This window comes from Pagrus major, chromosome 19 (genome assembly GCF_040436345.1).
Source record: "Pagrus major chromosome 19, Pma_NU_1.0".
In the NCBI taxonomy this organism is placed as follows: Eukaryota; Metazoa; Chordata; class Actinopteri; order Spariformes; family Sparidae; genus Pagrus; species Pagrus major.
The window spans coordinates 16,783,700-16,809,300 of record NC_133233.1 but is presented as its reverse complement, the minus strand read 5'-3'; the positions used below and the strand labels follow the sequence as shown (position 1 = coordinate 16,809,300).

The 25,601-nt window shown below is 41.1% G+C and overlaps 3 protein-coding genes and 1 non-coding gene across 4 annotated transcripts; 2 read left to right on the top strand and 2 right to left on the bottom strand.

The window, feature by feature from the left end:
• Nucleotides 1-1,484: 1,484 nt before the first annotated feature.
• ppp1r42 (protein phosphatase 1, regulatory subunit 42) lies at nucleotides 1,485-5,156 on the bottom strand. Its single transcript, XM_073488064.1, has 6 exons — nucleotides 5,025-5,156; nucleotides 4,776-4,942; nucleotides 4,539-4,677; nucleotides 3,547-3,663; nucleotides 1,805-1,922; nucleotides 1,485-1,666 (listed from the first exon to the last, which is right to left on the bottom strand). The coding sequence occupies exons 1-6, from the start codon at nucleotides 5,154-5,156 to the stop codon at nucleotides 1,485-1,487; spliced, it is 855 nt and encodes a 284-aa protein (XP_073344165.1).
• Nucleotides 5,157-8,385: 3,229 nt separating this feature from the next.
• On the bottom strand, nucleotides 8,386-13,446 carry cops5 (COP9 signalosome subunit 5). The gene is made up of 8 exons (XM_073488282.1): nucleotides 13,160-13,446; nucleotides 12,657-12,891; nucleotides 11,644-11,772; nucleotides 11,162-11,227; nucleotides 10,776-10,861; nucleotides 10,478-10,589; nucleotides 9,598-9,746; nucleotides 8,386-8,679 (listed from the first exon to the last, which is right to left on the bottom strand). Exons 1-8 carry the CDS (start codon nucleotides 13,294-13,296, stop codon nucleotides 8,589-8,591), a joined length of 1,005 nt encoding a protein of 334 aa, XP_073344383.1. The 5' UTR covers nucleotides 13,297-13,446; the 3' UTR covers nucleotides 8,386-8,588.
• A 1,091-nt stretch (nucleotides 13,447-14,537) lies between these two features.
• cspp1a (centrosome and spindle pole associated protein 1a) lies at nucleotides 14,538-25,367 on the top strand. Its single transcript, XM_073488063.1, has 29 exons — nucleotides 14,538-14,586; nucleotides 14,669-14,766; nucleotides 14,859-14,939; nucleotides 15,819-15,920; nucleotides 16,031-16,362; nucleotides 16,471-16,548; nucleotides 17,125-17,216; nucleotides 17,345-17,441; nucleotides 17,532-17,589; nucleotides 17,693-18,009; nucleotides 18,098-18,222; nucleotides 19,068-19,146; nucleotides 19,407-19,518; nucleotides 19,865-20,012; nucleotides 20,118-20,267; nucleotides 20,354-20,424; nucleotides 20,622-20,765; nucleotides 20,879-21,031; nucleotides 21,115-21,213; nucleotides 21,295-21,355; nucleotides 21,497-21,623; nucleotides 22,479-22,618; nucleotides 23,558-23,695; nucleotides 23,768-23,802; nucleotides 23,890-23,950; nucleotides 24,180-24,307; nucleotides 24,475-24,578; nucleotides 24,745-24,889; nucleotides 25,176-25,367. The coding sequence occupies exons 1-29, from the start codon at nucleotides 14,538-14,540 to the stop codon at nucleotides 25,365-25,367; spliced, it is 3,516 nt and encodes a 1,171-aa protein (XP_073344164.1).
• Nucleotides 15,269-15,341, top strand: trnar-ccg (transfer RNA arginine (anticodon CCG)). The gene has a single exon. It is a non-coding gene; the product is annotated as a tRNA-Arg (tRNA).
• Nucleotides 25,368-25,601: the final 234 nt, after the last annotated feature.

Sequence of the window (25,601 nt, the reverse complement as noted above, 5' to 3'; positions counted from 1 at the left end):
AAGCCTTGTAATGGGAGAGCAGAGGGATCATTTGTTTAGATTGTGCCACTCTGCATCTCCTGGCTCACTTATTCGTCAGAAGAAAAACGACACACACCACAGAAAATGCAGGACCATCAGTAAGCAATAGTTTGAGTTGGACCGACTGTTTATATCCTCAGACCCCAAAAATGTAATTAGAAATAAACCAGCTGTGAAAGTGAGGGAAAGAAATGTGAGCAAACCATTAAATCATTGTTTTACTCTTTAATTTCTTTTTTTAAACAACTTACAGGCTAATAATTCATTCAGTAGGAACTTAGATTTAGTTATAACAAAGATAAAACATTTTAAAACATGCTGTGATTTTTTTTTTTTTCACTACAAGGAGTGGACATCACAGCAAGCAGGTCACAATGACTGTCCCCTGTCCTGCTAAATATACAATGACAAAAGATCAGCAGCTGTGATGAACATGGTGCTCAGACAAGGCAGTAACAGGGTTACGTCCTGGTCTCCGTCTAATTTGTGAGTGAGCAGGAGGAGGTGGAGATTTCCGTGGACCGGTAGGTTTGTCTTAAGTGTCCACATGACCGAGACGTCCACACACAGGAATCTTTAACTTTTGTGCCCTATGATATCAGAGAAAAAGAGTAAACAGCCGTAGGACATTTCTCATACGATTACTTTGTGGCCTAAAATTTTGTGAATTTTAACAATGATTGATAGCATTATAATAATACAAAAAAAACATGATGACAAAATAGCAAGTAACTTGTCAAGAAGGAAGAATGAGTCAAATTAAAATAACTGACACCACTTTACATTGAAACTATTTGGGGGAGAATTGTAAGAGATCTGTATGTGTGATGAGTTTATGAGCAGTTCATCACTCGTAATTTGTACATTTCAACATATAGTAAACATTCTGTATGACAGATGGTTGTAACACTACGAATTTATGTCTACAGTTAAATAATTTAATATGTCATAAATGTGAACTCTCTCTCATTAACTAAGATCTGTGTGAACTATGATACCAGACCGGAGAGACTGCTGCGGATTCCACCTCTGCATGCCAGCGTGGCTGTAGATGTGACCAGGATGTGGTGCCTGACCCATGTAAAAGTCATCTGGAATATAAACAAATTCACACCAGACACAAACAAATCCAAATGCAAAAACCCGCACAGCATTATGAGGTAAAGGATGATAAATGTGAAAACCACAGAACATACTTTTTCTATGGTTTCCACATGTTTAAAAAAATAATAATAATCTAATACGTTATTACAAAGTTGCTGTTTCACAAAATCTGTGATTGGCTGTTAGTATTGTAATTAACATGGCTGTTAATATTATCACATTTGTAACTAAATCAAAGATGTGATCATGCAAAAACAAAGGACCGTGAATAATAAGTAAGACATTTTAAGTCACTTTAATCAAGGGCTGATTTGTTCAAATTTTATCTGATCACATGAATTATAATTAAAGAGTAATTGTTATAATATGGGCAAAGATGTTATAGTGGATAAAAAGAAAGACATACTTATGAAGGGAAGAGGGTTGATCGGTCCGGTCGTCGTATGTTTGTTGTTTTTTTTCTTCTTGGCCTCTTTGGATGCTTTCCAGTTAATGAGGAACTGTCTGGTTAACTCATTAATTTCCCTGCCATCGAGAACCACTATAAAGATAAATAAAGAAATTAAACAACCACAATTAAATTTGTGGTGACATGAATATTAGTCTGGGTAAGTCCAAGCAATGAAGTGCATTTTTCAGATTCATCTGTCAAAGACCAAGACCATGAAGAATATCTCACCGAGGCTTTTGCACACGGTTATCAGGCGGTCTCTGTACTTTGGTTTTTTACACGCAGGATTCCCAATCAAATCCATTTGGAGCAACTGAGGCCAGTGGCTGAACACATCCTCTAACTCCTGAAAATACAAAAAAAAAAAAGGAAAACTTGCTTGTAAAAATGTGGTGTTTTCATTTTAACTTCTAATGAGTCAATCCTATGTCTCTAAAGCTCAGTAATTAAAGAGTAAACAATGGACAGCTTTCTTTTAAACAAATATGATGCATATTTATATATCAGGAAAACTTTTAAAGACATGGTATGAGTGAATGGCAATGTGAAGTACAAGGGCCAATGGAGAGCACATAAACAACACATCAGTCTATTTTAATAAACAGTGTCGCCGGTGTCATGTAACCACAAGTTTTCTCCTGGGGCAGTGTGAGGCTGGCTCCTCCAGCCAGTTGCCTGCAGTTGTATGTTTATCTAAAGGCACATTAATCCAAGCCTGGAAATATGAATACTCTCTGGACACGCTCTGATTGTTCATTGCCTTCCTGTCTTGGCCAAAGCGCTTCCACTTTTCCAGCTCGTGCTGCAATCAGTTCAGAGGGGACCCCTGAGCACCGCGCGCTCCCAGGCTTTGATAAATGATCGTGTCAGGGCCGTCACTCAGAAGGCCCTCACCGAAGAGCAGCCCAGCGCCAAATTGCCCCCCACGCGGGGGCGTGGAGAACAGCAAAGGCTGGAGACTCACCGAGCTTGGCTGGCTCTCTCGCCTGGACTAATGATGGGCCAGTTATGAACCTGTATTTGACCAGGGCTTCGATTCCCCTGTCCTCTCTGCCCTGCACACAGCTAACGGTCTCAGAAGATGCTCCCCATTTGTCACCCTAGCTGACTGCCTGTCATAATCTATTTTAAAAATCCATAATGTTTGCTCTGGATTCCGAGCAAATGGCACAGAAGAAGGGATTGATCCTTTTGAGGGCTGTCTTTGCAGGATCAATAGTGGCAGACGGGTTGTATAAATTATAGGAGATATCGTCTAAAGATGACACGTGTACAGCAATTACCTGCATCAACGTTCTCAAAAGAAAATCACTGTGTTAGGAAAGCAGCCGCAGCAACGTAGTCAATTATACAGTGCTTTCAATGTGTCGTCCTGGTGAAAGATAAAGAAGTACGCCCTTTTAAATGAAGTCATCAACCTTTTCAGTTAATACATCAATTTCAAACAGAAAAATTAAGAAACAGGTCATTTTTCAAAGGAGTCAGGGAGCATAAATCATATCACTGCCTCAGATGAATCTCCCATAAGGTGCTTTAGGGTATCAAATAGAGGATCCTGAGGCAGAGAGGAAAAAAATCCACCTCCTAAGGAAAGAGAGAAACTTGTGCTTGTTTAAAGCTGTCAGCGAGAAAAGTCTCAGGGGGATAGCTCGCTGATTTGTTGAATAATTCTGACCCTGTGCGAGTCATGGAGGCTGGGAACCTATGGCGGGATTTGCCGGATTTGGTTCTTTAGAACCCTGTTCTCCATATCATTTCACACATCACTGCAGAAAGCCACGGAACAATGTTAATGCTGACCCGATCAACTAATAGCTGGTATGCACCATGTCATGCATAGTTGCTGTGATGTGGTGCTATTTACTTTGACTGCACAGTGCACAGCATGCAGCCAGTTTATACTTCTGTCGCACCAGAGAAGAAGAAGTCTTGAATTGCAGCTTCTAGAATAATAAAAAAGCCGTATTTACCTCCATATTGTGCAATTTATTGTCAGCGGCAGAAAAATGCTGGAGCTCCTTCAGCACTGTCAGGTCCCTGATCTCATCAATGTTGTTGTTACTGATATTCAGGACACAAAGAGATTCCTGTTCAAAGAATTCAGATTCATCAAGAGAGAAGAGTTAATTTTACAGTTACAGTAATACAACAAAGACAGAACATTATCAATGAATCTTACATTGTGGAACCTTTAGAAGAATAATAATAATGTAATATATAATACAACTTCCCAGAAAAAGGCAAATATCAAAAAGTACATTAACATGATTTATTATGGGCACACACACACTCAAAGAAATGCTACTTTCTATAAAACAATATTAGAGGTAGCATATTACAGCATTATTGCATGTGCCTAAAATAAATGTGCATTTTTAAGTATTTTCATCTTTTTCTCTGCTTGTGATCCATCTGGATTAAGCTTTTACATCTCCTTCTATGCCTGAGCCACTTGGATCACGTCCAAATCAGACTCTAGATAGTGCTGTTGCTAAATATTCATCTTGGTTTGAAGTTCTATAATGGCACATTTATAAAAAGCTGGAACTCTTCAAATTTGCACAGCAATTTCTTTAATTATCCAAACAAACAAGAAGCTGAGACTTTTGGTGTGTTTATCCATGGCCAGGCCAGTAAACGAAGTAAACAGACCTAACTGATTTGTCAGACCAGAGAGAGAGCAACAGAGGTCTCTTTGACATCATCAAACCCGGCACAATACTGCTTTTACATGGATCACTGGCCTCAGAGAAATCTGAGAGCTTTAAAACTGAATGTGATAACCTACCAGGTTGATACACCACACATATTCTTGTGTGTAAAAAAAGCTAATTGAGCTTTCCTCAGTACTTCTGATTACTTAAAAATACATAATTTTAAAGCCCAGATTATTGAAGGAGTGCGGATCATCCTTCTTTTCTCATACTATCTCTGTACTGCACAGTGTAAAAATAGGTCATACAGCCAATGAGAGGAGAGTCCTGGGGTCAAGGAGCAACTTTTCCCCTGTAGCCAGCCTCTGATTCTCCAGATGAAGCTCCTTGAGCTCACAGAGCTTCTCTAAGCCCTCCACCACTGCAATCCTGTTTCCACCCAGATACCTACAGAGCAGAAAAACCACACACATGTTCACACACACCACAGCCTTTAAACGATCTTCACAGCACAAAACCACAATCAGTCAAACTTGTCTACTTACAGTTTGGAGAGGTTCTGCAGATTGGAGAGATTATCGATGTGAGTGATGTTGTTGTTCTGCATGTACAGATGGGTGAGGTTGGAGGCAAAGCCGAGGTTGTGAATGTGCGTGAGCTGATTATCATACAGGTAAAGGACAGTGAGGTTTCTACACATGGAGAGATCCCCCTGAAAGTAGCGTTTAAATGTGAGGCATGGACCAGAAAGAAAAGCAAGAATGTAAACGTCAGCCTTAATAATGGCTACTTACAATATCTTCGATATTCTTGCTGGAAAAGTGGAGGTGGGTGAGTGTCTTGAGGTAGTCTGGGAAGGAGAGGCCCCTTTTCTTTTTGAAGTGGTGTCTAGATTTAGCGATTAGATCTACGGTCAGGCGTACCATGGTGGCTGCTTTAGAGGGGATCCTTTTCAGCTTCAGCCAAGCATTCAGCCCACAGCAGTGGCTAGATCTCTCTGCTTGAGAGAAAAATAGACAAATATGAGCTGAAATAGACCACAGCTGGCAAACAAATGTTCCTCTGAATAACTTTTTACCAACACAAAATTAAAGTAGCATTAGTAATCACAAATGACAGACAAAGATTAACCTTGCACTGGACTTTTAATGGCCTAAAATCTAATTGTCAATTCACAGTTAGGGATAATTGATGGAAAAAACATCACAATTCTCCAGGAAACTTGCTGAGAGGCCAAAGGTTGGGTGACCATTCAATTTGTGTTGTAATTAGAGCGGTCAATTCCCAAAGCAGACTGAGCAGAGCTTCTACCGCTTCCTTTCATTCAGTGCCCATGGGGCTTGTTTATTAGCTTGACCTGACATTGAGATATGAAATTTGCACTTTGATTTTACTTTGCAGTAAGACATCATAACACATCACCTCATTACCTGCTGCATTATACAGCAGTGAGCATGTGTGTGTGGCTAGAATATGGTGGTGGGTAGAGAAAGGCAGAGAGAAGTGACAGCAGGTCTTTTTCACACTTGATCTCAAGGCATCAGGTCGAGGAAACAAGAGACACTGATCGATACAACCATGGCTGAACTATGGACAGAAGCTATAAGCTAACTGAACTGATATTCCCCTGGGCTTCTTCTCTCCAGGGACATAAGGACAGCAGTTTATCACTGTCAAAGAAAGTGCCACACTCATAGATGTCCGGGTGTGGTACGTGAGGGACAGGAATGCAGAAAGCCAGTGAAATGTGGCGCACAGCCGGAGAAAAAGCAACAAAAATGTCATTGTGGTGTTACAAATTAAAAATGGGCACGGGTTATGAATGATGGTGGCTTGCTTAAAAGCTACCGTAACACTGTAGCGTCGTCTTAACCCAAAATTAGCATGAAAAACTATAAATTATTAGGCTGAATTTTGGATATGTGTAAATCATTAACGTAAACTTAACTGAACTTAACTCTCTTACCTCTCAAGGTCTTCGGCAAACTTTTAAAATGAGAGCTAGCTAAACAGTTTTAAAGACGTTGTGAAGCCGAACCACGGGTTAGCAGGTTTGTTTGAGTCTGTCATGTTGCTATGGAAACCACGCAAGCAAAGCGGCAGAAGCAGAAATGTGCTCGGTCACAGAATGTGGTGCAACACCGGGAAAGCGGAAGTAAGCGATGAAATGACTGTAATGTATTTCTGTAGCAATTCTTGTTTCTGTTACAAGCAAACATTCTTTTTATTTTCGCCTTTTCGTGGAAATACTAAATAGTTGCTAAATTAAATAGTCCATTAATTTAACTTAATTTATTTGCATTTCAATTTCAAAATAAAAGCAAGATAAATTGCTGTTAATAAATTATGATTTGACCAAAGGAAATGACTAACATTTTTATCATTATTATTATTCTGCAACCCTGTGATGGCTTTGAAAAAAATATCTGCTTACTTTATAATGTGCCTTTAAAAGGATGTTTGAAATTATTTTGCAGTGTAAATAGTCACACCCACTAAATTAAATGTATACTAAAACTTTTTGCTGTTTATATTTTCTAGCTTTGCAGCCAAGATGACATTTCTCCAAGCTATCAGGACCAGAACCCACTTCTCCCAGTGACCCCTGTAATGTTAATCCATATCACGTCAAGACCTGGGTTTCCTGTAAGCGACTGACTCGCCTCCACTTATGCAAGCGCACATTGAGGAGAGGAAGTGTAGCACCTCCAGCTCTCTGAGCTAGGATCAACTTCTTCACACACTCTGCACCGTGCTTGTGGGGTTGATTCTTCTGAGAGCCAAACATCACATCTCCAGATCTTAGTGGGGTCATTAGATCTGGAAAGCTTAAATACCGTAGCTACCCATAGCTATTAATCATGAGCCTGATCAATCTGCTGATCAGTCAATGCCAAATCACCCAGTTGTTCAGCCTTTATTTCTGTGTGGACAGCTTAGAAGAAGGCATTCCACCGCAATCTGTGAAAGACTATACATATACTAATGGAGAACATACTTTGGAATTAGAGAATTGCTAAATGTTAAGAGTATAAAAGGGTAAAATACATGGGTAATGACTTTTTGGCTGCCCACAATTTGACTTGATCAGAATTTACATACATTTTCCTATTCCACCTTTAGTCATGCATACAAATGTCCATCTGGTGATAATCATAATATTTACATGTCCAACGAGTTCAATATGTTTCACAGATTCTTAAATCGCCACGAAAGACCAAACATTAGGTGAAACTATTTTAGAAAAGCATATTCTAAATACTTTCTCAGCACTGTGACAGTCATCCATGTAATGCATTTAAATATCTGGCAAAAACATGAGCTATTCAGTAGACCGTGTGTGCAGAAAACCTTTTCAACAATTTCAAATTCCTAAATTTCATTAAATATAATCTAATAAGTTTCCTCTTCCTAAAGCGCTATGCTGAACACCCTCCAATTGAAGACATGGCTCAAATAATGGTAAAAGAAAATCATTATAAGAAGTGGTGCCAAAGCTCATGCACATGAGAAAAAACAGACACCTTCACTGGCCCACTGGGACTGTCCCCCCTGCGAAACATGACATAAAAAATATACATTTATCCATTACAATACCATAAAAGAGACAGGACACAAACCCAAGCCAAAGCGGCCGTCTGTAAAAAAAAAAAGGCAGACTTGGTGAGTGTCTGCTGCGATGGAGAGCAGACACGTTGGGTGAATAGACTCCAGTGTGTACGGCTTCTGTTTCTGTGCTGCATCACTGCCACGCCACAACCTGACGAGCTGGCCACTCTGCCGGAGCGTGTACCACCGAGAGCCAAACTGTGCTGGGAGTGACTCCACAGAGACATCCCACACATGGCAGCCGATTCCCACTGAGCCTACGCAGAAGCTTGAGTTTGTTGTTCCATTATGTAATGCTGTGACAGGCTACCCTTGAATGACTGACTGGTGCGAGGTTAGGCTGTGCGTTGGAATACAGGCCCTACATGCAAAAAGCACAAAGGGAAACAATGCCACAGTGCCTCACACCTTTAGAATACTGTACTATATCACAAAATATGTGAAGACAAGTGAAATTTCCCAGCTACAGTATACTTTGTTTCATAATAGACTGAAATAAAACCATATAATTTTGTTGAAAAAGTATGAAATACTCACATACAGATCTTGCACTTTTTATGTTTTTATTTTTTGCATGAGTCCTGACTGTATAATCATGAGCTACTTCTAGGACAAAAGAAGAAATTTAATAAAAAAGCACCCCCAAGAGAAAACACAGAAAGTGCTACCTTTAGCAGTTAAACATAAACCATAAACCAGTAAGTGCTAGACATGCACAAGAAAAATCCAAATTGGCTCGTAGTTCAGGTTTAATTGGCAGATGTGTTGATTTGATTGAAGAGTTTGTCCTTAATGACTTGAGACATCAGGCCGTGAATTGCCTCTATGGTTGTCTTGCAGCTGAAATAAACCACAAAGAAAAACTGAGATTACTACAATGACCCCAGAAAAACAGAGATACATACAGAGATGTAACATGTCTGTAGCTGTGTATGACTGAAACTAGTACCGATAAACAGATTACAAGGCTTAGCTTGATCTTTTGGTTAGTTTCAATAACAAGCACATTTAATTTTATTGCATGAAAAATTTAAAATAATGGAAAATGTAACAATGATAGAGGTTTATATTTTTCCTTTTGTGTTTTAAATCAAAATACTTGTAAATATGACAGTTTCAAAAGCTAACAGACTACAGATCGTGAACTAAGAGCTTAAATTCTAAGTCAATTAGCCGATCGACAGAAAATGAATCAGCAGTCATTATGATAATTAATCATTTGAATCATTCTATGTTTTACATCATTATAAACTGAATCTCTTTGGGTTACGGACAGTTAGTCAGGAAAAGATGTGATGTGCACTTTTAATAGTTGTCTGACATTTTACAGAAAAAAAGATTTATTAATTGAAAAAGTAATCCACAGATAAGCCTGTGATAAAAAAAAGTCTTGGTTGCAGCCCTATATCAAACTTTCAAAAAAATAAATTAACATTCAAAAATTCTGGTATGAACTGTCCGTTCATACCAGTGCCTAAGTTCATTAAAAATTATTTGCAGCAATATGACGAGAACAACACATCTTAGAATAAGGTTATTAGCATCGCAAAAGGTCAACAAATCAGTTGAGCTGGGAAGTGATGCATTTAACTGTTACAAAATCTGATAAAAATTAATTGAAACTAATACAGTAATATCATCAACCACATTTTTTAGGATCAATAATATACAGTATGCAGTGGGAAAGCAGCCCACAGCCAAAGACAAAACTGAAATAAATTAAGCTCGTGTTTTTTCCTAAGAATTTTTTTTTTTTACCTATCTCGTGTTGCTTTGGCCAGTTTGTCCTCAGACTTCCTGTCATGTGTGTCCAACCCGAGCATGAAGCTGCCTCTGCCCAGCTGGGCCTCCGACTGCTCCAGCTTCTCCGACAGGTCAAACACCTGGCCTGTGGTGTAGTCCGAGTTCTGACCATCCAACAAACACACATACACAGAGAAACCCATTCATGCACAATTTGCCAACAAAAGCTAGACAACAGATTTTCCACAAAGAAGGATTTTGCAGGATGGCAACAAATCTGTCTAACAGGCTGTAGGAACACTTTGTGTGTTGTGGTGACTGAAAAGAAGTCAGTGAAAAGTTTGCTTAAGGTGAGGCCGTGTTTTTAGTGAAAAAGGTAATTAAAACACAATGACACAGGGGCCCCTGACTAGGGTGACAGTATAGCAACTGACAAAGCCTGTCACCTAAGGAGCAGCCCTTTCTTGACATCTAGTCAATTCATCTTCATCCAGACTGCCAAAGAGCTAACTGTTTGGATAAGCCTCTTGCCTATTTAGACTGTTTAGTCAAGCTCGGGACAGAGCGACTGCGTCCACAATGGGAATTCACATGAGGGGCTTTCAATCTTTAGAGTGAACTGCGGGGGGAAAGGAGATGATCCACGATGAACCATGACAGTATCTGTGTCACTGGAGTTGGGTCTGACTTTAACACTTATCTCCCATTTTTAAAAAGTTTAAATTAAGCTTATTACTAAAATCAATAAACAGGGACTCCTGGCCGCTATGCAGCAATAAATCACAACATCAAGCGGGTGACCACATGTCTCAGTGAGTTATAGAGTATTAATTAACCATAAATCAAAATGTCAAACAATTAGCAAACATTTTGCTTTTTGAAGTTGCCCACATACCGTGAGGAGACTTGAGGAACTTAAGGTGTTGACCCAGTATTTATTCCAAAGGAGTTCCAGAAGCTTTCTATCAAGGGAAGACTTGAAGTATGTGACCTCTAAGGCGTAATACCTAAATAAAACAAATAAGGAAAAACATGAGCCACACACGGTCATACAGTAAACAGTACACTATATTAAAATTTCACTATTAATTTGAAAAAGAAAAAAAAATAGAACTTACAAGATATATATGTATAAGTAGTGATGTAAATATCTCTAATATGGTGGCAACACTATCATATATATCAATACTCACTGTTTACAGTGAACACCAAAGTCTTCAATCTTGTTCAGGGGGATTGTCTGGTACTCTGAGGGTCCTTCATCTGGAGGTTTGTAACCCTGAAAATCCAAAGAAGAAATGCTGAGAAATAAAAACAAACAAAATAGCTTTTCTGTGACATAACCAGATAATTACAACACAAATAAATGCTGAATGAATGAGAAAGACAATTACAAGATTATAAATCCTAGATTATTAAGTATAACAAATATATAGTTAATTACATGGTTAATACATAGTTATTTAGCATAACAAGACAATAAAATAACAAAACACATCAATCATTAAAAGCAACATTTTGATTACTTTTAGTGTTTAAATAAAAGGAAAACTGCTGCTATGTACAGTCTTGGCTTTACCTTTGGGTAGGTCCTGAAGGCGCCAAGGTTGACTTTCCCTGCAGAAATAGTCCGAGTGGGGTCAATCTGTAGGAAGTAAGATACAGTAGAACAGGAAAACAAAGTCAGGGGTCACACGAACCTCCAGGGACCATCGAATGTGGCCACCGGGTGCCTTTTACTATGGCTGTCAGTATGCTGAAAATACACACTTAATTATATGACGCCCATGGCATTCAAGCACCGCTGAACCAAATGAAGTGTAAATAGCATACATGGTTGCAATAGCAAAATATTCATCAGTACTGCATAGAAACCTACAACTCATACATCAACAATCTAAACCCCTTCTCAGTTTCACCCGCATTTACTTGTATTGTCATGCTGAGGAAGAAAAGAGCTTACTCTTCTGAATACTATTTTAACAGGATGCACTTACAAATTACACTAAATGAAGAATTTAGGATGAAAATGAAAAATAATGACTATTTCCACAGTCTTACCACAACGGCCACAAAAGGCTCCTGAAACTGCTGGTTGAGCATCTGAGTGCTGACATCTATGCCTGAGAGCCAGCATCCATAGCCCGGGTGACTGTGGTACCAGCCGATAGCATTCTCCAGCCGGCCAACCTGAGGGATAAAAGATTGATGTAGGTTATTATTTAGGGCAAGTAATACTGTATATACCAGAATACCACTCAAATTAAATAAAAATAGGTAGTATAACAATATTTATCAAATATCATTTTTGCTGACAGAATTTGGTGCGGTGCTTAAATTGGTAATATATATACTTTTTGGAATATGTCACTTAAAACACCTTTCAATTAGGCAGCAGAATTAAAGCATGATGTATTTTTTGTAGAAGAAATAAACATATACACCATTTAGTATCCACATAAGAAGACATACAGTGTTTTACCACATTATTTGAGCCAAGAATCTTGGACAATATGGGTGAGATGGTTGTGGGATCTGTAAAACAATCCCCTTTCATGCTTCATGTAATTTCATATTTCGATAATACATCTAAAAAAACCATTAATAATAATTTGGGGATGAAAAATTTTTTTTACACACATGAATGTTTGGTTCAGACTAAACCAGTAAATTAATTCCACTACAGATCAAAGTACTTTATCATGTTGAAAATAGTTGTTTTTTTTAATCCTACATTACCATACAGTCCTCTGGCTTATTTCATTTTTTATTTTTTGGAAACATTGCCCATATTTAAATCAATAATGTGCTTATCTCTAGGGCTAGAAACCATCACATCATTGACATATGTCTAGTCCACATAACAAATTAAAGGAATATTTTCTATAACAGTTAATTGACATTTGCCAAAATCTCAAAATAAAAAAATATGGTTGCATCAGTTACATCCATAGAAAGTGATGCACTGTAAATCAAAATAATGGAAATTTCAACAGTGTGTGTGCAGAGTTGTGTTCCTCCTTTCTCAATCCTGAAATCTGTGAGATGCCCTTTAAAGGCAGTCAGTGTCTGACCTGTTTGGCATTTTCAATGTAGGCAGCCATGTATTCATATGCTGCAGCCTGAGCGTTGACTCGAGTTTCTGTGCCCTCCACGGGCAAGGCAAAGCTGTCCATAATGATCATGGTTTCCCCATCCACCTTCCCCAGCATGAGGCCCATCACCTCCAGGTTTCCTCCTGACCTGGCATGCATCACCATCTTCAACAGGGCCAAGGCTGAGATCTTGCAATACTTGAAATAGTGATGACTATGGGTCAAAGAAAGATATAAATTAAATATCAGGAATATTAAGATTGTTGAGGATTATATTAAGGAGTAGATACATTCTTAAATACACACCACACGGTTTGCTGGAGTGCTGTTGATAAACAAACCTATGCTAGTTTGTAGCCAAGCTAAAGGGTGTTCTAACAATAACCTACCATTGCACAACATACGACACCAAACATTTAGCTTAACAATCACTTAAGTACTTAAACTTAAAACCATATAGCAAAGTACACAGCTGTACTTACTCCTTTGTCCATGGCTTCGCAGCGAGGATTTCTTGTTGTTGCTTTTTGTCATATTTGTAAATTTCATCTATGCTCTGAACTTCCTGCATGCTGTTGGTTAGCTCCCATGTTTTCTGAGCCGTGCTGCTCCCTGCCATGACGAATTATCTAAGCAAAATAAATGTGTCGTTAAAACCCCTATTTTTGCTCAAGTACACGATAAGATGTTATATTTCTCTAAAGATTTCGATGCCGTACGTAACCGGGCCAAATGTCTACTTGCTTAGGTAGCCATGACAGTCAACGATACCAATATACCAAAGTGTAATCGCAGGGGTTGTAAGTCTCACTATTCTCTCACAAATATGACATTGGTGTGTCTGTGTGCCACATTACATTGTTTTACAGTAAGAATGATCCATAAATAAAAATAATGTTCCATGTGAAGCGACTTTACCGTATTTATCACTCGTATTAAAGGGCGGTCCCCCCTCTGAGAGAATACATGGTTCCGTCCTGGGAGAACTTGTGCTAACCATGGTGCTAACCGTTTGGGGCGCACTGTCATCTAGTGGCGCTATTCGGAACAGCAGCCTCACTCATAAAGGCGTTTGCTTCCAGGTCTATGGTGCTGTGCTTTTAACTGAGGGCTGAGTTATCTGAATACTGACAAAACTGCAGCTAATGTTCATTTGTGAAAATAGTTTTTTTTTTTCTTTCAAGACAGTAGCTCAAACGGCTACTAGGTGCTTGATTTCTAGCATTCGTTGTTAGCTCACTTTGTAAACTTCAGTCTATTTCCGCTGAGGTTATAATATTAAAACCGCATCAGCAGCCAACGGCATTAAAGGTATGTCCAATTAATGTGACAACTATAAAACAGTGATTTTTACACGTCTCAGATGTATTTTATATGATCTTAAGCTCACTTTTAGCTAGCTTAGTTAGCCTCTCCCAGAGGACCTTTCGTGTCATGGTTGCCCACAGCAACGGAATGATGCTTTGCGCCATGCTGACAATCTAGACAGGACTATTTGTCGGGTTTTGGTCTGTTAGGGCAAGAATATATAAATATGAATAATATTATACATTATTTCTGACTTCTGTGGCCAGGGCTGAGTTGCAGCTGAGCTTTGAAACTTTGAAACTATAACTATAACATACTTTGTTGGATGTACATAGTCACTAATGGACGAAAATGGGACGAGCAAGAAGAGGAAGCACCCAAATATATGTCATCACTGAAGTGTGATCCACCATCCACGCAAATCAAGGTGTGTAAAATATAAGTGCTTTGATGATCACCACTGAACTGCAGATACACAGAATGTTTTCACATGATGTGTGAATGTTCTCTACAGTCAAAGGCTGGCAATATTAACAACCGTGTACAGTGGATATGCCTCCAGCAGCAGTAGTACAAGGAATATCCCCAAATCCAGACCAAGGTATTGTGCAAGTCTGATGTTAAACAGATTGCATTCTTTGCGCATAGTGTCATACATTTTATGTATTTATGATACTTTCCAGGTTGGGGTCTAAGTTTGATGCTGGGGACTGACTATGAAAGCAAGAAGCATAAACTTAAGCAGGAGCTCCAACTGGACTACAACCATTTTATTGCCACGGTCTGGTGATGTATTTGATAACCATTATCAAGACATGTGTTGCTTTTTGCTAACTTACCATCCTGTCCTTTTTTGTCATGGTCTTCCTCCAGAAAAAGGATCTGAAACCCAGGGAACCTCTTCCGCAACCCCAGGGTCTCTCCCTGCCTATTAATGAGAAGATTTCAGCTCAGGTGTGTGTCTGTGTGTGTCTGTGTGCCTGAGTGGATATTTCAGTGAGTCCAGTTTTGTGCGTGTACATTTGTCTTTTGCGTGTCCCTGTGTTTGACATAACAGGAAGCAGTAAACTCTCCATGGGCATCAAACTGGGCTCTTTTTTCCACTGGCATGATGTAACTTGCTCATGACAACACGAACGGAGTTCATATACAAGACTTAAGCTCAGATGTATTGTTGATTGTACAGTGCTTTGTGTCATGGCAACTGCTTTTGTTTATCTGTGCTTGCAGATGTGTCAGATCTTACTAACAATCTGTAAGATAGTGTTTGAAGTTGAGTCAGTGGCCCAGTGGCCTAATGGATAAGGCATCAGCCTCCGGAGCTGGGGATTGTGGGTTCAAGTCCCACCTGGGTCGTCTGAATATCACCTGGATGATGCAGATGTTTGAAGTTTATGATAATATTACAGGCCATGGATCTTTGAAAACATTGTAGATTGTGCCGGATCAAAGCTACCTGTAATGCATTTCTCTGACATTCAAAGCTATAGAAATTAATGCAGCACATCTGTCATACATTCAGCTTTTGAGGCTTGATCCTCAGCCCTTTTTTGCGAGAAACAGAATACCACAAAAGCATCTGCCAAATCAATGTCTCAATTAAGTCGTGGGAAATCCAGTTGCCTTTAAGCAGCTACCTTAAACTGAGATGAGGCTGTGATACTCTGATATGAAAGCTACAGTGAGTTGTCTTATATTCAAAAGGTATATTTAGTTTGATTGTTATATGTGCGAGTGATGAGTCAAATTCAACCACAGCATTTGAAAAAAGTAGCTGGCAACCTACCTGATGGCTGCCTCAGAGACATGACACTAACTATGTTTCTCTCACAGGAAAAACTAAGAGAGGAGAGAAACAAAGAATACAATCTTTTCCTACAGGAACAAGCTCAACTCAGTAGCTTAAGGAGGGAAACACCTCCTGTCCCTTCAAAGGTAATGAGAATAAACAATAATCAAACAAGCGCATTGATGGTTTGTAGACATTTTCTTCTCCAATAACACCCTGCTATTTATTATATTCTTTTCATATTCTTTTTTTTCAGCCTGGATGGGTTCAAGCTTCGGATGCTGAGTGGATTTCTTCTCCAGCTTCACCTCTGCCCATCAACACTCATAACAACACACATCCTCCTTCCAGGGAGCAGCCTGGATCCAGGAAAGATGCTGCCACGCTGACTGAATCAGTGGATAATGCAAAAAGGACGGGGACTTGGGGTCGAGGCTATCAGGGACGAAGGCGCTGGCAAATCTATCGACTAAAGGAGCCCTATAGCTCTGAGGAGGAGCTAAGCACAGACAGAGAGGAGGAGTTGGAGTTCAAGCACAGGAGGAGGCGAGGCAGACACAGTCCAGAGAGGGATCACAGAGCTAACAGGTGCAGTTTTCTTATTTGTTTCTTATAATCTGTTATATATTCCATAGAAAGAAGGTCAGGTAGGATAATATAATTAATTTTCACCTGTGTTGTTTGTCTTTATGGCAGGGCTCCTCTGGACATAAAGGAGGTGGAAGCTCCTGGTGTTCATGATCAAAACTACAATGAATGGCTTGGGAAGTCAGAGTAAGCAAAATTATCATTATTTCTATGTACAGCTCTGGTGCAACTGCAGCAATGAGATGTAACGCTGAAACATAATCATCTGAGATAGCAACAGTATTCACATGCAGCGCTGGACAGCCAATAACATCCTCCTGGAAAGTCACATAAATTTCACCAATCGATGGAGTAATCTGATTGAATGAGCCAACCAGTCAGGTACAGATAATTGCTGCCATATTCAGTTATTGCTCTCCAGCACTTATCCTACGTTCCTGTTGCCTTTCATTGTTTCCATTTATACTGTTCAGTCGAGCCACTCTCAATAAGCCGTTACCATGTGGGGCGGTGATGGAGGGTGAGCTTTGGCCCAGCTCCAGGCAAACAATTACTCACCCCAGTTCTATCAGAGCAGCTGGATTGATTGGAGAATGAGGCTTCGCTCCCTGACTCTGAGACCAGAAAGGCAAACTGCGAGGCAGTGTATGATGTAAAATGGTAGCTGGGTGTGGCTCAGAAGGGCACTGATTGCTATGCTGTTCCCCCTGTCAGTAATTGGATGACTTTTGTTGAGTGTCTGGATCTGCCTGTGTTTCATAGTCAACAAATGCCAGACAGCATGAGGACAGCTGTGAGACCTAGACCTGCTACCAGCAAGAATAAAGCAGAGTTTGCTACTGGACTCATGATTGGTAAATACCATTCTTATTGCATGATGTTTTTGGAGATATATTGACTTATGTGATTATTAGCGGAGTCACTTGAAAGCCTTTTTCAGCATCGTTGTTGACAGCATCTGCATGTTTGTGTCTCTCTGCAGGAGCAACAGAGGAGCGGACGGCCTCTCAAATGAGGAAGGAGCAGTATAAGCGAGAGCTGCTGCAACAAATTGCTGAACAGCAGATAAACAAGATGAGGTGAGTATTTATTTACTAAAATAGAGTTGTTTTACCTGGAAAAATCCCATGAGTCAACAATACACAAAGGATGGGATTATTTTCTTTCAGGGAGAAGAAACTTGAGCTGAGGGTTGCTGCCACTGGAGCCACAGACCCTGAGAAAGAGGTAGAGCAGGATGGAGAGAGCAACACCTTATGTTGAGGTTGTAATCTTTGCTTTTTGTGTGATTTCCTTCTCTCTCTTTTGCATGTTGCATCACCTCTTCCAGCCTGACCGAATTCAGCAGTTCGGGGCTGTAAATCGGCAATATGATGACTGGAGGCGAGATGTCCCCTACAAGCCCGGAAAGGATCTGGAGGCCGCGGGGAAGGATCTGAATCCAAGGCCTAAAGAAGACAAACCCAATGTGGACACAGATCAGAGAGCCGGCACGGGAAAGCCCCACATGGACCACAGTACACCTCTCAGTCTGCTGACAGGGAAAAAGACAGTGACAGCAGCACCAGGTTTCCCCTTGCTGGACTATTACAGTGAAGTATACCACAGGGACTTCCCAAACACGCTAGGAGAGGTGGCCATCCCGAGGTAGCTCACTGTTGCTCTGTGTTACATGAAGGAAACTGTCGCCTCCAATGTAAATTCATGATAGTTTCTGTGATTTTGTTTTTTTCAGGGTCGCTGCTGCTCCTCCTCCTGCTCCTCCCACTGTAACTAATAATTACAGGACTCCACATGATGCTGCTTATCACTACTACGGAACCAGGAATCCATTAGATCCTCATCTCCCTTACAATCAGAGTATAGTATTACAACCATCTTCTTTTAAAATATTTTTGCCTCTCTGCCTTTTAGTACAAATCATGCATACTTTGCATTACCGCAAGCCTTTTGAAAGCATTGATGAATTGTTTTTGTGACACAGGTTTACATTTTTTCACTGGTTTATAAGCAATGACTGTGCAGCAGTGCAGCCGCAAGTGCAGCTTCACATAAAGTCTGCACAGAAGAATACAACAATCATATATTGACAAAAATAAAAGCAGCCGTGATGTTCACTGTTATGGATTATTTACTGCATCCCGAAACTGCTTCAATTGCTTTTGAAGTGATCAGCAGTGATGTAAAGTACACATATTTGAGGTAAACCCTCCTATGGCCCTCCACAGGCATTGCTGTGTCTTGTGTCTTCATGGTCATAAACTCACTCGCAGTCTGACCTTAAGATGGGAGGAATTTACATCGGCTTAAATAAACTCCTAGACCTCTCTGTAGAGAACCATTACCATTTATTATGGAGCCACTTTATCACCCCTATCAATGGCCAAGGGGACTTGGCATAGCAATTCATAAATCTCATTTTACAGCAGAACTGATTTTATTACTGAGGGGATATACAGTTTATTGGATATGAGTTCAGCAGATCCAGATGGATCTCACTTCATCCAGCTGGTCTGTTTGGTTACATTTATTTTCTTTCCATTTTCATTTTGCTGCCAGTTTTCGGCCCTGGTTCTGACATTGTCTGACACAGACATTTTATGTCGGGGGGGAAAAGTTGGCAGACAGTTTGAGCAGATAGCTAATGAAACTCTGTGAAATCTGTTTGTATTTATTATCTTGTCTTTTTCTATTTTCTGTATTAGATGGTCCGCCTGAAGCGCTGCAGCAGCCTGGAAATTTCCACAGTCCTCGTAAACGACCACCTCCTCTCAGACCTGCTGAGTCAGTCTCCATCCCATCTCCGTTGTTTTTGCAATAGAAGTTTTTTATTTAGATGACAAATTCAGTGTTAAAAAATGTAGCACAATTTCAAACTGTGTCCAAGTCCTATTCTTTACATTGACAATACATTTGCAGGGTATAATTGCTTTAACAATAGTAGATTTTTCTCTCTTCCAGAAGAGGGCAATCACTGCATGTCTGTCAGTTCCTCCTGCACACATGCCTCCTCGTCATTTCTCACTCTGTCCATCTGCTTCCAGAGCAATTGATCAGCATAGATCGTCTCCCCTGCATGTTGGAGAGTTTCCTGAGGACAAGGCCAAGCAGAGGAGAGAGAGTGCACTGATTTACCAAGAAGCTCTCAGACAGCAGGTATGACATTAGATCTCCAAGATATGATAAGATCTGTCATATATAATAACTAACTTCACCAATTAGTAATGACTATTTGTGACCAAGACGTGTGCTGTGCCCAGCTTTCAGTTGGGTAACTGAGTCGAGGGGTTGAGGGAGCAGCACACCGTCTGATATGCCAACTGTCACGCTGACACTGCTGTAACAGGCGCCGCGCTGATACCAGAGGACACCCGGACACTGACTCATTTTGGAGACAGCAGATATTTTGACAGTTAGAGACCAGATCACGGTGGACTCAGCAATTCCCAATGGGCAAAGAAATGCATCAACTGTTGAAATACCCTGCCTTCCCTGTGTCTAGATAAAAGAACGAGAGGAGCGCAAAAGAAGAGAGAAAGAAGAGAAGGAGCGATATGATACCAAGATAGAGGCTGAGATGATGGCGTACAACCCCTGGGGGAAAAGTGGAGCAGGCGCTCCAATTAAAGACACAAAAGGCAACCTCATCAGTGAGTTGGCTTTCACTTTCTGTCCTAATAAGGTCTGCTAAACCTGAGATACTAAGTAGATACACAGCATGTTTTAGGTACTTATACATGTTTTCTTTCCCTCAGGCGACCTGAATCAAATGCACAGGATCAACAAGGAGTCATATATGAATCCCGTTTCCAGGAATAGTGGACAGACGCAAAGTTTTTTGACGAGAGATGGGCACACTCCTCAGGCTGAAGCCAGGGCTCCTCTTTCCAATCGACTGTCAGGTAGTGTTCAGTCTCTCTGGGTTATTGTGTTCTGTGCATTTTGCTCTTTTTCGTAGATAGATTGCTTTCTGTCTCACTTGTCCTTGCAGGTTTCGGTGATCAGCCAACTCCACAGCAGCTCTTCATGCAGAACAGATACAAAGAAGACCTGGAACGACAGGTAAGTCCTGGGCTACAGCCTTTAGTGGAGGCAAGTTACTGCTTGGATGCTAATGGAGGGCATAAATCAAACAAAACATGAATTGCTTTGGCATGTGTCTCCCTTTTTATTATATCTTATCACTTCAGTGTTCCTGAGCACTTTAAAGAAGTTGTAAATGAACTATAAATGTAACATGACCTTTTCATTACCAACAGATAGAGGAAAACAAGCGAAAGCAGGAAGAGGAGAGAGAACGGCTGAGGGTCGAGGAGGAAAAAGAAGAAAAGAGGCTGGCCGACCAAAGGGCTCGTATGCAGCAGGAATATGACAAGGAACAAAGGACGCAAAAGAGGGTCAAGGTGAGGAGTTCATCTCTTTGATGAAGAACACTTCATCACTCCTTCCTCCTTGCAGCTGAGCGGGTTTCCTCACAGCGGGCTTGCAATTCAGAAACAGTTTTCTTTGCTTTCAGGAGCATAGGCTGGAAAACCAGAGTTCTCTCTCTGAACCTAAAACACAACACACGGAGGAGGAAAAGAGGGTGAGGGAGGAACAAGAGATTGAGAAGAAGGTGTCTGACAGCGCCCGGGACAGAGAGGAGAAAAGGGAGCAGCTGAGTAATGAGGTACAGTAAAAGCCTGGAAACTCACTGGTTTGTAGCTTACAGTTTTACACCTTTGTCAAGTAATTCTGCTCATTTATTTGCAGCGAGAGCCATCTCCTCCCATTCCAACCCTGCAGAGGAAGCAGACAAATCTCGTAGCATCCAGACCTCCCTCTGTTGTGAGCCAACTTTCCTCCAGGACTGTAAGTCGATCAGTAGTTTGGATGCAAATATTTTCACATCAACACTGTGTGTCTGTGGTATGAAACGATTTTCTACAACAGGATCGCTCTGTGTCAGCACCACACTGCAGAGAAGTCACTGTGAAAACACCCCAGCCACAAGGTAAGACAGTCTATAGTTATCTGTACCCCATCTCCTCTAAAAATCAAATGCCTGGCTGCTTGTAAATCATAAATTACCACTCAAAAATGTATAATTCCAATCCAGGTCATTTTCTCTTCTCGACCCCTCTGTTTGCATCAGATCGACAGCAGGAAGTGATCAGAGAGCTGTCAGCCCTCCGTAGGTACCTGAGGAAAGAGCAGAGGCAGCTGGAGACTCAGCTGGACCAGACCGATCTACAGGAGAGTCACTACACTCCCCCTAACAGGTATCATAGTCACCCCTGAACAGCAGAGCTTATTTGCGTGCCCAGAATTAACAGGATTTCATCATTTTCCTCTCAGCTAAAAGATTTGACATTTAGCCATCCTATTAGATGTGCTCTTTCCCTTCAGGTCCAATTTCACCTAATGCACCCTCAGATGCATTTAAGGTGAAGACACAATACTAATTCTGTCTAGTTAAATGGCAATTTTGATTCGCTGTTCATACGTGAGGAGGCTTTCTCGTGCTCCGAGCTAATGAAAGTGACCCGGGTCAAATTGGCTATCTCATAATCTCCATTCAAATTTGTTTCAGGGACTCATTACTGCAGCGATGTAACTGTATGATCCCCAGAGGGAATTTTTCTTTTCCTCCGTCTTCCACTGCTCTAAACAGCCTGAAAAACCCATGCAACGTAGCATGTGACTAATCCCCCTCCCACCCCCTAAAAGGACAAGAATGTACTACAAGCTACTTGTATAAATCTCTGCTTATATTCAAATAAGTTTGCTGCCAATCATCAGAGAAATGCCTCTGAACTGGCGCCAGTCCCACTGCCTTTCTGTGGTTCTAATATAAGCTGCTTACACAGAAAAGCCCCATGCTTTTAGGCCTCATAAAAGCATTTGGAAGTGCTCAACACACACAAACCAGGTGCTATGTCCTTACTATTTAATAACAATATTCACTTAACAGCTTTTGAATCTAGCCTAACCTATAGGGGCCAGTGTATCAAGTGGAACTGCAGGCTCTTTGGACAGCATTCAAGACAGTGAACTAATGAGACATTACAAAAAGGCATCTGTGGGTATTTGAGGTAACTGCCCTGTTTAAAGTGGGGTTTTCCTTCTCTGCTCAGGCCCAGAGGACGACCCAGAGTGGACGCCTTCAAATCAGCGCACAAGCGAGACGTCCAGCCATCAACCAGGAGTCCCTCCTCCGCTGCTGAACGTGTTAATATGGAACATTTCAGGGAGTTCAACCAGCTTAAATACAGAGGTGATGACAGACACTTTGATTTCAGTGCAGGCAGTGACCCTCTGCCTGCTAGTGCCAGTTCTTCCTTCTCTATGATCCAGAGGTAACAACAATGGTCATACAATGCACTTACAAACTGCAGTAAGACTTTCACAGTGGTTACTTTTTGTGAAAGAAGAAGGAAGAAATATTATGTCTAACCCTTAGTTGTGAACTGAACATCATTCTGACGCCAGTTGGACATTGCCAGTTGGGATTGCTTCTGTCCTCTGAACTGACCCATTTTTTCCAACTTTGATATCAATAAACCTTCACATAATTGCCTCGAGCGTGGCATCGATGTAAGGACAACAGAGGATCACTGCGGTCCTAAACCAGCTGGGCATCGCCAGATGGTTTAGACTTTCCAGAGCCTCATCAGTCCTCTGTCTCCCTCTAGCCACGCTGAAACTTTAATCTCATGAGGTCGTGACAGGCAGCATGAACAGAGGATTGTAATGTAAGCGACCAAGGAAATGGCTTTGGATGGGCTCCCAGACCAAGTTAAAGCAGGAGTCTGAGCTGCAGCTTGTAGGACCAACAACATAGGAAGAAATGCAAGTTTGTGACAAAATTACTTATCAAACTTCCTCATATAAATTATGGATTTAAAGCTGCATCAGATCCATTCTGCACAGTCAAACCTTGATACGATGTAGGGGGAGGGATGTTGCCAGGCTGTGGAGTTGCTGAGTCACAGCCAAGATGGAAGAGAGACAGTAAAGAAGGGAGCAATTAGAAATTACTGTTTCTAATTACTCTGACATATATGAAAAGTGTTGGTTTCTCTTTTAATGCCTACCACTTGTCTGTGACTTTACCTTTTTTATTCCTTATTTTTGTTATTGCTTCATCGGAGAAACCCTACTGAAGGACAGATGTGGGACAACACCTCATGGGATAATTACTTTCCTTTGTCAGACACAGCATCTCGCGAGGAGGTCCGTCACATGTACCCCGACCCTCCCACTGACGCGCAAAGTCTGGACATCCAACAGCAGGCGCTTCTTCGTGAACAGCAACGCAAAATCAGGCTCATGAAGAGAGAGGAAGATCCTGGTCAGTGAGCACAAAAACACATTTCTCCTCAAACTGTTGTGCTCTTTTACTCATTGTTGTGTTTCACTGCAGACTTTTTGGAGCAGCACCTGAGCAGCTATCGTCGTGTGAGTACTCATCATCAATATATCTTGCATGATTTTCTCGTCTGACTGGTATGTGTTTAATAGATTGGTCTTTATTTCTTCTTTCAGAGGAACAAACCTGGATACATCCACAGAGACTCCAACCTGCCATCTGAGACTGCTTTTATTGGTGAGCCTGGATAAACATAATCTGTTTATAAAGACTGTCCCTGTTCCTCTTCTTCTTTCACAAAGAAAGTGTTGACACGGTATGCTTTGGGTCTCGTTTTTTTTTGTAAGGCTTCAGGCATTTTTCATAAAGGTGACATGGCTTGGGAGGTCAGCTACCTACACCCTCATAATACCACACTACAACAGCCCCTGTGCCAAGCCAATTTAGCTCTTTGTCTCCGTGCCAGGCGGGTTGAGGCACACGCCAGCTCGCGTCTCTGTGTTGCAGCTGCTGCCAGTGCTGGGTGCAAGGCGCATATGCCAGCTGCAGGGTGTCGATAGGACAGTGCCAGCCATTGGGAATGGGAGAGAAATTGTAAAAAAAAAAAAAAAAAAAGCCTGGCACAGGAAGTGAATACTTTCCTTCTTTTCTTTTCCATTAAAAAGTTTTACTGACAGGACTGATTTTCATTGTTTCCATATTACACATATCTGAATTGACAAACGTTTTGGTCCCTTGTCTCTGTTCTCGGGCTTTGTCAGATTTTTACAGTGGTGATGCGTGTGAAGAGCATGTTGATGAGCAGAGACGCCTTCAGGCCTCCGCAGAACCCCGGGAGAGGACAGCCCCACGGAGGAGACATGATGTATGGCGCTGATTAGTAAATGGATTCTTTTGTTTGCTTCAGGTCAAAACAGTCTGAGTCACTGCAGTACCAGAGAGGCATCTATTTCTGAAGCTTTCAATTGCTTATAATTGAAGCCCCACTAGTTTTCTGATGTTACGCTAAATTTCTTTTTTATATTGTACAGGAGGGAGTTGTGTCCATTAATCAAAGGAATCATAGCAACCAGGCAGATGCTCAGTCCTTACACTCAGAATCTAAAGTCCCACAAAGGAAACACAACCAGCAGCGCATCACAAGACAGGACGGTGGTGATTGCAGCAGCAGATCAGGTGATACATAAAGTATTGAAATAAGCTGCATGCTAGTAAAAAAAAAGCTCTAAACATCTCTACATCTCATCTTATACACCTTTCACCAGAAAATTCAGATCAGATAAAGTGCATGTAACTTTAAAAATAAGCTGGCTTTTTTGCCAACTCTTATCTACAACTTTTCAATTGTAAATTGTAGAAATAATGAAGCCTAAACAAAAGACGTATCCATATGCCAGATTATAGGCATCCTTTAATATCTGATTGCCTGAAGAAATGTGTGTTGCCTCTGTTCTCTCCAGAGGTGCTGCCTGGTGATGAAGTGGATGTGTCCTCTCTGCGTTCTGCCCTGGAGAGGCGTGTTTCTGTGGACACGGTTGCCACAGAGCCCTGGCTGCGGCCTGGAACATCGGACGCTGCGAAACGTTCAGGCTGTGGAGAGAGGCCGACTATCAGGATGGATACTCCACCCTGGCTGACACACCGCGTCACATAGCTTCCATTACCTGGCGTCTAAGGATGGAGAAACTGCACTGACTGAGCCCAGTTCCAGTTTTCACTGACTGACATGTCAACTGTGGGAGCTGGTAGACCAGAGTCTTAGTTAATTAGTTTAGACAAGTAGCATCTTACACAAGACTCTAATATTCTCTTCAGAATGAAAAGTGCACTTTTCACCCTGTCAGACAGAATTAACGGCTTGTATTTAGCTCTTGAAAGTTTGGTAATG